The sequence below is a fragment of the Rhododendron vialii genome, chromosome 7a (genome assembly GCF_030253575.1).
Source record: "Rhododendron vialii isolate Sample 1 chromosome 7a, ASM3025357v1".
NCBI classification, from domain to species: domain Eukaryota; kingdom Viridiplantae; phylum Streptophyta; class Magnoliopsida; order Ericales; family Ericaceae; genus Rhododendron; species Rhododendron vialii.
The window spans coordinates 1,493,856-1,509,051 of record NC_080563.1 but is presented as its reverse complement, the minus strand read 5'-3'; the positions used below and the strand labels follow the sequence as shown (position 1 = coordinate 1,509,051).

The 15,196-nt window shown below is 37.3% G+C and overlaps 2 protein-coding genes across 4 annotated transcripts; both read right to left on the bottom strand.

Annotated features, from left to right (window-relative positions):
* Positions 1-208: 208 nt before the first annotated feature.
* Positions 209-5,370, bottom strand: LOC131333039 (ATG8-interacting protein 2-like). 3 transcript variants are annotated; one of them, XM_058367344.1, is made up of 4 exons: positions 5,216-5,342; positions 3,593-3,675; positions 2,357-3,199; positions 209-597 (listed from the first exon to the last, which is right to left on the bottom strand). In XM_058367344.1, the coding sequence occupies exons 3-4, from the start codon at positions 3,197-3,199 to the stop codon at positions 493-495; spliced, it is 948 nt and encodes a 315-aa protein (XP_058223327.1). In that variant the 5' UTR covers positions 3,593-3,675; positions 5,216-5,342; the 3' UTR covers positions 209-492. The 3 variants fall into 3 exon arrangements, with proteins under 3 accessions (XP_058223327.1, XP_058223328.1, XP_058223326.1); XM_058367345.1 differs by having other exon boundaries at positions 3,523-3,675; positions 5,216-5,240; XM_058367343.1 differs by lacking the exon at positions 3,593-3,675 and having other exon boundaries at positions 5,216-5,370.
* Positions 5,371-6,568: 1,198 nt separating this feature from the next.
* Positions 6,569-9,605, bottom strand: LOC131333447 (uncharacterized). The gene is made up of 3 exons (XM_058367976.1): positions 9,046-9,605; positions 7,769-7,897; positions 6,569-7,064 (listed from the first exon to the last, which is right to left on the bottom strand). The coding sequence occupies exons 1-3, from the start codon at positions 9,358-9,360 to the stop codon at positions 6,885-6,887; spliced, it is 624 nt and encodes a 207-aa protein (XP_058223959.1). The 5' UTR covers positions 9,361-9,605; the 3' UTR covers positions 6,569-6,884.
* Between the last annotated feature and the right edge of the window lie 5,591 nt (positions 9,606-15,196).

Sequence of the window (15,196 nt, the reverse complement as noted above, 5' to 3'; positions counted from 1 at the left end):
ACCGGGATAAAAATACCGCACGAACAAATTCAACCCAAAAAGTAATAACACTCGAATGAGAATCGAACCGAAAAATTCACAAGACCGTTTGATGTGGATGCAACTTGACTTTGTTCTTCAAGCTTGGGCTCGAGTCACCCGACTTATTTACGCCATGAACAGTAAAGAGTCTTCAACGGCTAGAAAAGAGCCACATCTCCAATCAACATGGCAAATCACCGAATCCTTGATTCATTCACGGTTTCAGGTTTTGAAACAGAACCATACACCCAGTCTTCCAAATGGCTACCCTTTTCGCAACATAAATGGAGTAATACATTCAAACAGAACCAAATATTCACACAAGTAACCAACCAACCCTGTAGCTTCATCTTAAAGAAAAATAAGCGAATCACACTTCGAAGCAAACTAGCACAATCACCACTTATATACACCTCTCTCTGTCTCTCATTTTCGTTGTCATGTCAATGCAAGTCTAATGTTTTCGTCATCTCAACGCTCGGTAGAGGAGGTGCCCCTGATAAAAGAACCCCTCCGGTTTCCACCCACAATGGCATCTTTGAAACGAGAAATGGGGCCAAACATCCTTCCCAACTTCTGTAGTATGGAGAGCAAACAAAAAATGTCAGATTTGCATTACAAATACAAGTATAGTATGCTGTGGAAATGAAAATTTCTCTAACAAATAACATTCCACAACTCTGAATATCATATTCCTACCTCCCACTGAAGTTTCTGAATACAGCATTATTTGAATCTTATATGCAAGACTATATACGACCCATAAATGACTTGGGTCAACATGCAACTTCTATTCACTTAGCATTGGAGGTGTTGGCCACCACAGCGAAAATCGAACAGATTTGTCAAAGTCCTAACATAATACAATATTTGGAGACTGCCAATAATTTCTCAAGGTTGACCATATAATCTTGGCAACAAAAATCCTGTTAGGTTTCTCCAGTCCATCAGAATGTTAAAGCACCCAGATATAAAATCAATTGACTTGCACTAAAAGATGACTTCAAAAATACTTCCCAACTATGAGAGAAGAAACTCTGGAAGATTGGATTAAAAAATCGCATGAAATTTTGAACCTTCACAAATTCATTCAACATGAATCTACAAACCTCCAACAAAAGCAAAGACGGCAAATAGCACCACTGAACAGGGAAATTAGAGAAAACAAGTTTGCATGTTTCTGAGTAAAGAACAAATAAGTGCTATAAAACTTCTAATCAGGATGATTTTGGGAGGCCTTGAACCATAGCCCAACATAAAATTCTGGAATCAAGCACAGCCAATACACCAAAGCAAGTAATTATCAGTTCTGGACTTAATCTCATCATAAACCATCTCTAACGTGAGAGCATTTGAGAAACATTTGTGCAAAATTCCACTCTCTTACTAAGGTCTCCCTTGGGAGTTAAAAAGGATAGTGTAAAAGATAAAACAATCAGGTTAAACAAGGTTGCAAGTCCAAATTCATTTATCAAAGAGGCTTGTCTACCATTAGCTTAGCAACACAACCACTTGTCACAAGGTACTTTGTCTGCGTTGAACACCAGCAATGCCAGAGAGGACACCCTACACACGTTTGTGGTCGATAATAAATTTCATAAACATTGGCTATGATGCCAACGCAACTCAAAACAGTTACCCATCAGATCCCAAAGTGTCCAAAGACTCCAAATTCCCTTGGTAAAGAAACTTTTGAATTATATATGGCCCCAAATCAAGCATACAACCAGTATTGCACGATATATGACATAGACACAATCAAAAGCAACAAAAATAGTGAGAAAGGTGCCTTGGAATCATACAATAAGTGAACTTTCTATAGGAAAATTGAGGACACTCGAACTTGAGTCTACTACTCTTTTCATTGGGAGAGGCAGAATGCAACCTTGGCCACTAGGGTGTTTGTCCCCTTTGGAGTACCAGTCAAAATATTCCTTCCGCAATATGGAATACATCCTTCTCAATCTTGGATGACATATTGCATTTCTTGCAATATATTCCTTACATAATGAATTTCTTGCAATGATATGCCATCTGTGACAGATTTGTGTCCTACAATTTCAAACATATTGTATGTTTTCCCAAGTAGTATCGTATCTGTGTCTCGTATTTGTCCCTTAAGCCATTCACCAAGAACGATTAAGAAGGCTACCTTTAGAAGTTATCCAACCAATCTATTCTAAAAACATCATCTGAATAATTAGTACAAAGAGTCTAATACTCTGATATCCATCCCTGTGGCATCACTAGCCAACCAGATGTATTCCCCCAAAACAACAGCATAATGTCCGTTAGATAACACTGTTGTTTCTCACATAAATAGCAATGGACATACCTCATCATTGATGCTGAACTGCCACTTAAGCTGCAAAGCCTGCCACTTTTCTTGTTGCCAATGCTGCCCAAGAACTACGAAGCCCATCACAGCTGCAGCAATAAAAATTGACCAAAACGTATTTGCCTCTTTTGCCTGAGCATACAAAGAAGCAGCTCTTCTCTTCCACCAAGCTTCACAGGGAAATTCTGAGTTGTCATTTCTATCTTCCTTTGAACGCTTTGGAAACTGTGAGATGTCCAAATCCAGGCCTCCCTCAGGGGGTTCAACTTGTCCAGGAATAACTGTATTGTCGCCAGTGTTTGATTCACCGATGGTTGTTTCACCATGGAAAGAGCTAAAGTCAGAAGCACTATACATACTCTGCTCTTTCTCAGTCAAATTTGGCCCTTGCAATGTCGTCCCTTCGTTGAACTCGTTTCCAGGAATGGATAGCCTGTCAACCTTTTCATCAAAAAACTCAATACCAGGAAATTCATCTGGCATAGCCAGTCCTTTCATGCTCCAGTTCTCTTCGTCTTTTGTATCTGACCTACGCCCTTCATCAGCACCCAATTCTGTAACGTCATCTTCAACTCCTAGTAAATTCTGGATCTCAATATTTTCAGGTTCCATGGGCAAGTTCTCATGCTTACATGACGGAAAGACAAAGTGACCGGACATAAGCATCGCATGTGAAGTTTGAGCCCCACCCTCCTCAACTGCATTTCCCTTGTCATCGTCATTCAATACAATGGGATCTGGACCACCAGGAGCAGCAGCATAAGCTGATGCTGTGAGCGACACAACTTCCCATTCATTTCCTCGAGAGGTAGGTTCCTCTCCCTCCTCAGTATCAGCCATCTATCAATGTTCAAGTTTTCTATATTTGATCAGTCAAACAGGGGGGGAGGGGGAGAAGGGGAACAGAAAGGAAAAAGGCAAGATCTTATAAAGGATGGTAAAAATAAACCAGAAACAAACAATCTTGGATCTTAACAAATAGAAGAAAGAACTCGTAAGAAAATTGCTATACGAGTCCCCTGCACCAATCCTCTCAAGCACCGAATTTAGATATTAACAAATTCCAATTACAAATCCGCTGGAATTTATCAGTATATTTTATGGAAATCTTCAGAGGGACGAAACCTAGCTCTAAGGAAGGTATCTCCTTTTCCCATGTTTACCTTTTCTAGCCTTCTTTTCTTTTCTTCCACAGCCTGGGGTAGCTTAGTAGCTTATATTAGGTTCACTAACCTTCTCTCGACTGATTATTCTTTAGGGTAATCTTCACTTTACCCTCTTGTTGGTTGAGTCAGAGTGCGGATTACGTCCTTAATCTGTTCAAGGATAAGCACATAAACATTTGTGGCTTCTAGAAAACGTCATGTCCATAAACTGTTCAAAAAAATGGCGTAGCTGCAATGGTTTTTAAGTAATGGTGCATATAAGTGCTGAAAAGAAAGCATCAATTGGATTTTTCCAGTACATAAAACAAAGGTCCAAACCAAATTAACGTCCAAAAATGGCCTCTATAACTCTACGCCCTCTCTAGCCATGCACATACGGAACCTACAAATAAACAAAATCTCAATTCTCTGAAACGCCTTCCCCAACTACCAAGGATGTAATCCATGCATCACCTAACCCACCGGGGCAAAGTTTAGTTCACGGCTTTGCCCTACATTAGAAGAACGCAACACCAGATGAAGTCATGCAAACCTTTTAAAAACTCATCAAACAACACCCCAACCATACATGTAAACAACTTTACCATCTCATCACTATTGATATGCAAACATCTTTTCCTGCTGATCAAGAAAAAAAATTGTGCTACACAATGCTGTAAAATATTGACATGCAAACATCTTTTCTCGCTGATCAAGACGAACAATTTGTACTCCACAAAACTATAATAAATACTGGCAACGCCAACCAAGCTGCCCCTTATCATTAGTAAGACACACAATCATTTCACCTCGTAGGCAACGAATGGCTGTACTTATAACTGCTTTGATTCAAGAAGCACGTCGATGAATTTTTAGCTATTCTCAGTTTGGTTCACAGGTGCAGGAGCTATTGTGGTCATAAACTTAGTCACATAGGCCTAGTTCGTTTTTGGGTTTTGGATTTTGGATTCTAATCATTATCCTATTTTTCTCCAATTATTACTCCCATCTCTCTCTCTCTCTCTCTCTCTCTCTCTCTCTCTCTCTCTCTCATTACCCCTATTTCCAATCAATCCAAACTCCCAAAACAAATGGGGGCATAATCTTTTAGAAGTGCCCTCTGCTCCCACTCTCAATCCTCGCTCTGCGCTCATACTCAATCTCGCTCTCGCGAATTATAGTGGTTCTGATATTTTTAAAAGACGCTTTCCTGCTCGCACTCACATGCGCGAGTTATGTGACTTTGGTCATAACTTTGACTCACCTAGGTTAACTTCCCTTTCCAGCAAACTAGGCTTGTAAAAATTAGTTTTGCCTACTTGAGCAATGGTTATTCACTTTCAGCAAAAACCAAAACAACTCGGTGATTCGAAACCTCGTCTAACCTACTTGATTTCTGGGCAACTAATCAGCAAATACAACAATCAAAGGCATCACCGACTACATCTGTAACCGTTCAAACCAGGGCCGGCCCTGGGCAGAAGCCCAGAAAGCCGCCGTTTCTTGCCATTTCACTCCTGGTGTGGGGATCGGACCTCAAACACATCATGTTTAAGCATCTGTATTTTTTTTTGATCCTTAAGCATCTGTATTAACCATAAAGAAACAGCGCACACAACACACACACACACACAAAGAGAGAGAGAGAGAGACAGAGAGAGAGAGAGAGAGAGAGAGAGTACCTGTTTTTTTTTGATCCGAGAGAGAGTACCTGTTCGATTTACGATTTCGTGCTGGTTCTGATTCTGATCGCGTAGAAATTGGATATGTCTTGTTGCCCTATTACTAGGAAAACCCAAGAATTTGATCTTTATCACAAATTACTCCCTTAATTGCACCTTTTCTTAACTCAAAGCACCCATGACTTCTAATTTAACAAGAACATCATTATTTTATGTTAACAAGAATGTGATTATGTCAACCCTCTATATAATATCCTAATTAACTTCTCGAAGAGGCATCTTGTATCTACCCATTTGACCACGTTGTAAATTATTGTGTAAATTTATGGTCAGTCATATCATGTAACGGTTAAATCATGTTTTACTAAATTACACGTCTTCATATAACCTACCCAACTTCTCTAACAAGGACTATCGTATCTAACAATTTGAGCTTATTGCAAATTATTCGACTCCGTGTATGATAAAGTTATTACGCTTGATTAAAAGTGAGAGTTTGAGACGGTTTGTGAATTGATTATATAGTCGAGCTAGTTTGAGATCGGGCGTTTCTGTAAATCCACCAACTTACTCATCTGACATGATAATCTTTCACCATAATTTTACACGGATTTGGAAATTTTTGGGCACTCCCATCGACATTAAATTGCACTTTCAGGTAATTTTAAGATTTAAAGTCTAGTTAATGTATGACAGATTACTAACAATGTCCAGAGAATCATTATTTTCCTTTTTTTTTAAACGCTTATGGCGTGGTGAACTATATATGAAAAAAACAGCACTACCCTTTACAAGATTTTATACTACCATTCAGGCTCCATTCTTGTAAACTTTTTATTTTTCTTCGTTTTTTGTATTTTATTCGTTTTTTTCTAAATTGTTGTTAGATTTGCATTATATTTTTTGAATTGACCATCCGTTGCGACGAGAAGAGTCTAAAAAGTATAAATTTATGACAAAAACAAAAAAAAAAGTTCAACAAAGACAAAAAAAAAAATCAAATAACTGTCTTTTTTGGTCTAAAGTGTCGTCTGATATAAACTTCTTTCAACATTGGCCTACATTTTTATCCTTTTTCAATTCCTCCCGTCGAGACGAGTAATTAATCCCAAAATTTTAAAAAAAAAAAACTATGAAAGTACAAAAATACCGAAAAAGTTTTAGACAAAAAGTAAACAAGGAGCTTCAGTCTTCTTCTTCTTTTCTTTTCTTTTCTTTTAATCTCTTTCATATGTTAAATAAATCGATTATCTCTCTTCCAGTTACATCAGAGTGTAAACAAATTATGTCGTGTTTCAAAAAATAAGGTGCTGGCTCCAGTCACGTGGAAGTCTTGGTGGATGGTTGGTGAAGCACGCAAAATGAAACCCAAGAAAACAAGATGAACACAACCTGTATGACTTTATTTCTTCATTCATCCAATCATTCATCAACAGAACTCGAAATGTCAAAGACCAAACAAATTTTCATTTGAAAAATGATGAAATGGACCGAATGGAGCGAGACTGACTTAAACAAAGACCAGAACACAGAAACAAAATCCAAGGACTTGTACTCTGTAAGAAACTCTTGAAACTCAAGTATCGATTTCATGACGACGATTAGAAAGGAATGAAAACAGTATTATCAGAAAGATGAACTGCACAAAATAATCCTTCAGAGCTCTTGGCTTTGGATGCTGGAAGGATTTCCAGTGATCTACAACTCATCTTTTCGGTGTCCATCATCCTCTATGGGACTGGCATTATCCGCTGTGTTTCTGTCATTGTGGAGCTTCTCGAGAAGTAGTTCAAAAGGAGGATCTCCTGGTCTTCGGAAAATTTGTTCTCCTATCTTAATCTCGTATGCTTCTGGTTGGTTCAATATGAACTCTTTAAGCTGGGAAAGAGCAGGTACAAATCAGCAATGAGATACGTTAAGAGGGTGAAAACTGGGAAATGTAGGATCCCGACCAAAGTTACTGAGGCTAGACATCTTCAATCTCATGCATAAAATTCAGTCTGGTACAAACCAAGAAGGATGCATAAAATGAGATACCATTCACAATGAAACCTTGGGATGTAAACTCCACAACACATGGATCAACCAAACTTGAAGGAGGCTAGCAATCTACACACCTATAATTACATGATAACATTAAGCAAACAAATCGACTGCTAAACCATGGAATTGGTTACTATATTTGTAGTTAAATGCCCAATGATTCCTGCCTATGAATTAAAACATGATCTTTTGAACTAATGAAAATTCAGGAGAAACATTTGTCCTTGACATTTCTGAAAAGCGTTTCTAGCTTCAATAGAAGACAAATGGATGAAGAGCACATATGGCTGATGATAATTGGTAATATCTAAAAGGAACCGTCGCTTAATAATAAAAAAAACATTGGAATTGGCTTAAGAACCATACTGCAACCAGCGAGTATCCAATTTTGCGCGCCAATTCATCATAGTCCTCTAAAGTTGAAAAATAGATGCAACTTCTCAGTGGGACATTCATATATCTTCGAGTCAAGGATACTTGGATTTGCTTATTAGCTTAAAAAAGAGACAAGATTTCAGATTTGCTGACATAAAACATACCTCCAGAGAGTCTTGGCCTCTCTCCATAGTGAACATAATCGTGCCAAGATCAAAACCCGTAAACTTCGTCTCGATAGCGCCAGTTCTTGAAAGTTTTGACCATTGCATAGCAATATCAGATACCATATCCTGATAATTTCAAGGGCAAAAACCTATTCAGCTTAATGTCATCTTTCAACAGCACAAATAAGGTGGATATTGCACATTAGAGGCTTCTTTGAAAACACAATAGGCCCCAAAGCTATTGCAAAACCAAATAAGCTCAACGTTTCTACGTGAATTAGGAATCAGTTAACAAGAATCTACCACCATGAATAAAACAAATCAATCAGTCAATCCTTTTCTCCCAAAAACAAAATGCAACATAGGACATAAAATGCATACAAATGAGCTTTCACATAACCTTGGTAATATGCAACATAAACTTTCCTTGATATCCAATAACCAAACCAAACCAAGCCTTCAGTCCCAATCAATAAAACTACACCTCTAACTGGTATATCTTCTCAAAGTGTTACCCTTTTCTCAAAGTGTTACCCACTACGGTAACCATATCACTCTTCCTAACTATAGTGTCAGCCTATCCATAATAACATGTCCAAATTGCCGTAATACATTCCCCCGCATCTTATCTTCTATTGGCGCTGCACCTATCATTCCGAGAAGGTGTTTGCTTCTAATTCTATATCAATTATTTTCTCCCAAAAACAAAATGCAACATAGGATATAAAATGCATACAAATGAGCTTTCACATAATGTCGGGTATGAGCTTTCCCAATCGATTAAACCCCTCTAAAGTCAATACTGGTATGTCTTCTCGTAGTATTGTCCTCTGCCATAACCAAATCACTCCTCCTAATTATAGTGTCAGCCTATCAATACTAACATATCCAAAGTGCCGTATCTATTGATGCTACACTTATCATTCCGAGAAGGTGTTCATTTCTAATTCTATCTACCCCATTCCCATCTCAACGTTCTAATTTCAGCTACACTTATCAAACCCCGTTGACTTCCCTCGAAATCCAAATCACGAGATTCACGACATGGAAAATGATAGGCACACACCAATCAACCACACCCTTCTCACGAATGCGCAGACCCCATCATGTATGGGCCCCATAATTACTTATGTAGACCCCGTATATACGTAAGAGACGTAAGAGGGTTGTGGTTGGTGGGTGTGTACGTAGGATTGCTCGAATCAAAACTCCAATCCTATACAGCAAGTACATCACGAAACAGAAACAGAGACGACAAAAAGCGTTGGCGATACCCGAGTTCGTTTGGCGCCGCCCAACCGGAGCTTGACGAAGCCGAAGACTTGGCCGAACTGGCGCTTCATCATTTCGGCCTGGATCTGGGGCAGGTCCATGCCGGAGAAGTCGGTGGGGGGAGGGTCGTACTCGGGCTGCGGTTTCTTCCCCCACTGCTTCCATTCCTCGTCTTCCTCGTCGTCGACCACGTCGTCCAGGTCGTCGGTTATGTGGATCCTCCTCTGTCCTCCCTCTGCGAATCGAAAGAATTGGCTGGTTCCGATGAGGGTTACGGTGAGCAGGAGGAGGAGGAGGGGAAAGGGTTGGTTACTCATGGGGGATGGTGATGGGTTTGGTTGATTATCAATTTGGGTATTTTGTATCTACCTCTATCTATCTATCTATCTATCTATGCTTGTATGTACAGGTTTTTGCAGGAAAGAGAAATGCTGGAAAACCAAAATAATGCTACCGACGTGCATAGATTCCGATTCCGATATGGTTGATAATTGTTTGTTTATTGCGTGTTCGAGACCATTCCGAACAAACGGTTGCGTCTATTAGTGTTATACTCGTTCGATACATGAGGAAGGAAAAAAAAATTGTGTAATATAGTAGGAAAAATAATGTCAATGTCTAGTGTTGTTACCATTCCATATATTTTTTCTATAAATTAAAAAATTAAATATAAAATTAATTCACAATTTTAAAGTGTAATTTGTATTTAACTTCTTTACATAGAACCAACCCCACCTCCCAAAATTCTCTCAGTTGTAATTCTCACCCTCTCCACATTTCTATCTCTCTCAATTTACTCGCTCTCCTCTCCCACGATTCTCTGACTCTCTATTTTTTATAAATAAAAAACAAAAGTTTAAGAAATGAAGAATCGAGTGTATGAAGACTTTTGAGCCTAACTACATTTGTACAAAGTATGTATTGATTGATCGATGGTACACAAATTAACGAACATCTATGTCCGTAGAATTTTTTGTTTGCCAGAATCAGGATCAAGTGTTTGACCTTTATGGGGAAAAAAATGAGATTAAGTAAATAGGAGTACTATCTACTTGTTCCCTTCAATTTTCATTATGCAAAATAAAGGACAATCTTTTTTATCTAAGAAAGTTTTTTTTTTCTTTTATTCAATGTTCTGCAATTTCCTTTCAATTTTTTGGCGTACCAACACGTAGGCTGGGGAATTGGCTGTGTGCCTACGGGCTGGGGAATTTATGGGTGTAAAGGGACAACTTACGCGTACTTTGATTATTCCCCTCTTCAATTGGGTCAAATGCAAATCATTTATGCCAAAACTAGGGGTTTCACTAGAGATCTCTCTCTTGCGATTTGGCCCCCAAAAGTTGTCAAATATTGAACTCGAAATGTCTGAATTTATTGCTCATCTCTGCTGCCACTCGAGCTATTTTTCCACGAGTAACATTAGAGGTTCGGCTATGTGAAGGCTTTGTTTTTTGTTTACGAACAGCATATCCAATATGAAGCCCAAACACGAGAAACTCTTTTAATGCCCAATTTTATGGCACTTCCTACTGCATATATGGCCTTGGGCCAGGTCCAACTACAGGGTTTGAACAAAAGTAGTACGGTATGATGTATGGATTCTTTTACTGCTATTTTTATTTATTTTTTGCTTCTACCTGTTATTTGGCTTTGAATATTGATTTTCATGGATTTGGTAGAAGGTGGAAAAAACTTGAGGGGCAGAGGTGTTTTTTGTGTGTAAGCATATTTGCATCGTTAGATGTTATTATTGGCCGAAAATGTTACTATCATTGGCATAGCGGAAAATGGTGGGTGGTTCAAGTTACGTTGTGTCGTGCCAAAGCTAATCAAAAGAAACCCTATTATCGAAACAATAAGAGAGAAAATATGTAGTTACACTATTATATAGTTAATTGTTGCTTAAAGGTAGGTGACAAGTCCACAACGCAATGACATTAAGGAGATATTTTTTTTTGTATAGTAGTAGTAGTTATTTAATGTCTTCATTCCCATGGCAATCGCATTACACTCAGTTGACCACTATAAATTATAAAATTCTTGTAATTTCTATTATGTAACATAAATGATCTTTGTATTTGATTGGCAAGAAGTGAAAAGTAAGGAATCAGCTCATATCCGTATCTCATATCTAAGGTCATCCACAGTGGTATAATCAAAAAAGGATAATCAAAAGTTGACACATCAGCTTTTGATTATTCACTTAAGAGGTTTCTAAGCTTAACAATATTAAGCTTCACTATGGTCACTTCTAGTCCATAACCAAAATATGGGGTCCATTACGATTTCACTCTCTATCCCCCTCTGTTTTCCGTCATTCACTTCTCTCTATTTACGTTTTTTATGGGTTAAAATATATTGATTCCCTCTCTTAATTTAGGAAAAAAAAATCGGTGACTTCCTTCCCTCTTATTATGATTTTTTTTTTCTTTGGTGGGGTGTGGGGGGAATAGAAACAAGAAAGAAGAGTGAAACACCTTAATCCAGCGACGATGAGTTGAATTGTAGATGATCGAGAGATATGAGTTTCACTTTTGAAGGAAAAGAAAGAGAAATAGTTTGTGGGTGAAGTGAAGAAGATATAGAGTAGGAGAAGAAACTTGGCTACATAAAAATTTTATTCTTCAATTTTATTTTTTTTACCAAAAAAAAAAAGTAGGCGAAGAAGAGAAGGAGAAAATACCAATTGAAACGCGTGTGAATACAAATTTTGGATATGTGGTGTAGGGTTCATAAATTTTGATTATTGAAAAAAGTTGCTAGTTTTGGTTATCCAAAGCCTAAAATTTGACTATTTCTAAGGATGTTGCTAAGTTTGATTATACCATTGTGAGCAATCTTTTGCACCAACATTGTTAACTTTAAAAACAATTGGCATTTGATTATACCACTGTGGATGGCCTAACAATACCCTTTCACACTGATTGGAACAATTTATTTCGCAGAATATGCAAAAAAGTTTTTGTCTCTGAAAGTTTTGTTTGATCGAATATCGATGAATACGCGAATAAGTTTCATTGTATTCCACAAATTACAAGGTCCAAGTTTAAACTAAAGTCGTCATCCATTTAACCCAACGAAATCCAACTTGTTTACATGCCTATCGATATACGATCGATCAGCTTAGTATGTTATTCTTTACGTGTTTTACAAGAGGAACAATTCGGGTCGTGTTCAGGGCCAGAGTAGGCCCACAAAATGTGTGCATTTAGGGGTATGGAAGGGTTCGAAATATGCAATATTGGGGAGGAGCTGATCGATCCTGGTAAATCCTGGTAAAGGTAGCGGCATAATATTGCATGTGCCTCCTCTGCATTTCTTCGTTACCCCGTGGATCCCAAAATGTTTCCTTGAGAGATCCACAGGTTTGATTGCTTACATTTCACAGCTTTTAGTTATTTATTGATTTGACTTCTGGAGGTTCGATTCAGAATATTGGTTATTACAGTACTATCCTAGTACTGCATTCCTACTCCCAAGACTAAACCACGGGGCATATATGCACATGAATCCCACAAGTTAGGGGTCTTTGTGTATGTATTTCGTGAATCCGGCTTGTCTGCAATTCTTTTTTGGATGGAAGAGAACAGTCTGTACGTGTGATCCCAGCCATAAAAATCGATTTTTTGAGTTTTTTTTTGGATATTTTTTAAAATATTTGTGTAAAAGTCATAATTTTTAACTTTTCTGATTCCGCTCGCCGAGACGAACTAATATTACATAAAAATTTGACGCAAAACTAAAAAATGAGAAAAAAAAAATTAAATGAAGACAACTAAAAAGATGTAATCCGCAACTTATTGGTTAGTAAAAACACCTAGCTAGTTTATTTGGCGAGTTTTGCGCGGGCAATAACACAAACCTATTAAAAGATTCTTTGTGTTTGTCCGTAATAAACCCTTGTTTAATGTGCTTGGCCGGCAGGCATTTGTCTATCAACAAAATGTTACTCCGTACTATAAAGAGAAGCAAGAATACGAGGTTGACAATGCATTATTTAAGTATTCCATTGGGCCATGAAGAAGTCCAAGGTTATCCTAAGAGCATCCGCATTGTAATACGCAAATAGATGTGAATAAGTAAACTTAATAATAATGCTAAAAAAATACTTCACATTATAATAAGCAAAGTTACACGTCTTTTAACAAATAACCAAATTCCACTCATTTCATAACCAAACTTAACAACTTTTACTAATAACCAAAACCAATAACCAAACACAAAACTCAATAACTAAAAAACACACCACATTCGAATCGTCTCATCGAGACGAATAATTTGGTGTGGTCAGATGCGTGATTGGAACTCGTTTGCGATTGGACATAGGTGCATTGTGTATTGTGAGGGTTTTTTTTGTTAGGAATGCAAAAATAACCAATGTGGAGGTAGAGGTTGTTATGTTTGATTATGAACTAAATGAATAATCTAATACTGACGTGGCACATTTTGATTTTTCCCATTGCGGATGCTCTAAAACGCGTATGGTAAAGAACATATTTTTGGAGATAATATCTAGACCGGATCTTCCGCACCTTCTGTTGGGCCCACTTTGAAGCTTTTTTTTTTTAATAATCCAAGTCGCTCATATTTCAGCGTCCGCCGAGTGCATTGGTCTTCGAAAAAATCTAGTTGATTGGACGACGATAGTCATACGTTTACATAAAAAAAACAATTCCCAAATTTTCACTCACTGGTATTTATGGGGCAATGGTACGTGCTTTTACTCAATGAAGTTTTCCCTCAACGAAGATTTCACAATGTGTTCCTTAAAAAAACGTCCCTAAAAATGGATGATTTTTCAAATTTATTAATCAACGACAGTCTGTCATTAAGTATATAAGTCAACTCAAGGTTTAGTGTTTGGTTGAAAAAACGTTCATAGAATAGAGTCCCAAACGTGCTTAGACGGACACTTTAACAAACAAATTTTAAGGAGTGCACTAGAGACTAGCCTACCTAATATATTCATGTGGATCTCCATCAATATAAATCAAAAGTCTTGTTGTTATTTTATACTACAATATTTTTTTTCTTGGACTGTCGAGCCAATGCCCGAAGCATATAATAATTTTCTTCAATGAAAAGACCTTTATAGGCTCCATTGTTGTTGATCGGAACTTTATAAGTAACACAATTTAGGGGTAGTTTTTTTAACTATATATGCATCACCATCTTTGGTTTAAATGGACCATTCATGTGGGGGAAAGTCTACAATACACACCCCTTAAAAGGGTGTACCATATGCACCTATTTTGTGGTTCATTCATAACATTTTAGAGTGTTTCGTAACTTTCGTTCTAGAATTCATAACTTTTCAGCAGTACGATTCGTAACATTTTCATTATGATTCATAACATTTTGGTTTATCTCGTACCTTTTATACGATTCGTAACTTTTTAGCAATACGATTCGTAACATTTTTTTCTATAATTCATAACATTTTTGAGGGTGCATATGATACACACCCAAATAAGGGGTGTGTATTATAGTTTTTCCCTTCATGTGGATGTCACCACTTTTAATCATGACTCGTGAGCCGGTCAATTAAACTTGTAGTTTCAAGTCTGTGTGTTCCATTAACTAAAATGAGTACGGAGTACTATTTATTTTTTAAATTAAATGTGATGTATTGTAAAAGAATGACCTGTCTCGTAAAACGAAAAAAAAGTACTTAAAAAATGTAATAACTTTAGTGAAACGGGGCCTATAGTTGATAAATTTGTGATTTCTTGATCGATTGGGACAAGCCTCAAAGCATATGAGCTAAATCTATCTTTGAGGCCTCAATTTTACTGGTTACAAAAATTAGATACGTATGTATCACCATATTTGGTTTATTTAGATGAATATCTACACTGCAAGATCTCTTACGCTATCCATTTTGATAATGACCGTAATATTAATACATTAAAATTTCAAGCCAACTCCAAGACTAAAAAATTAACTCTAAGGGATGGACTTGGTAGCCAAGGCCATCTTTGGTTAGGGACGAAAGCCGAATTTCAAAATTGGGTAAATGAAAATTAAAATAAATCACAACATATAATTATAAGTTCTAAATATGTATGCCTCCAAAATCATTACATATATAATCAATCAAAGTATAGCTAAAAATAACAATATATCTTCCTAATATTGGTTAGTCAGGTG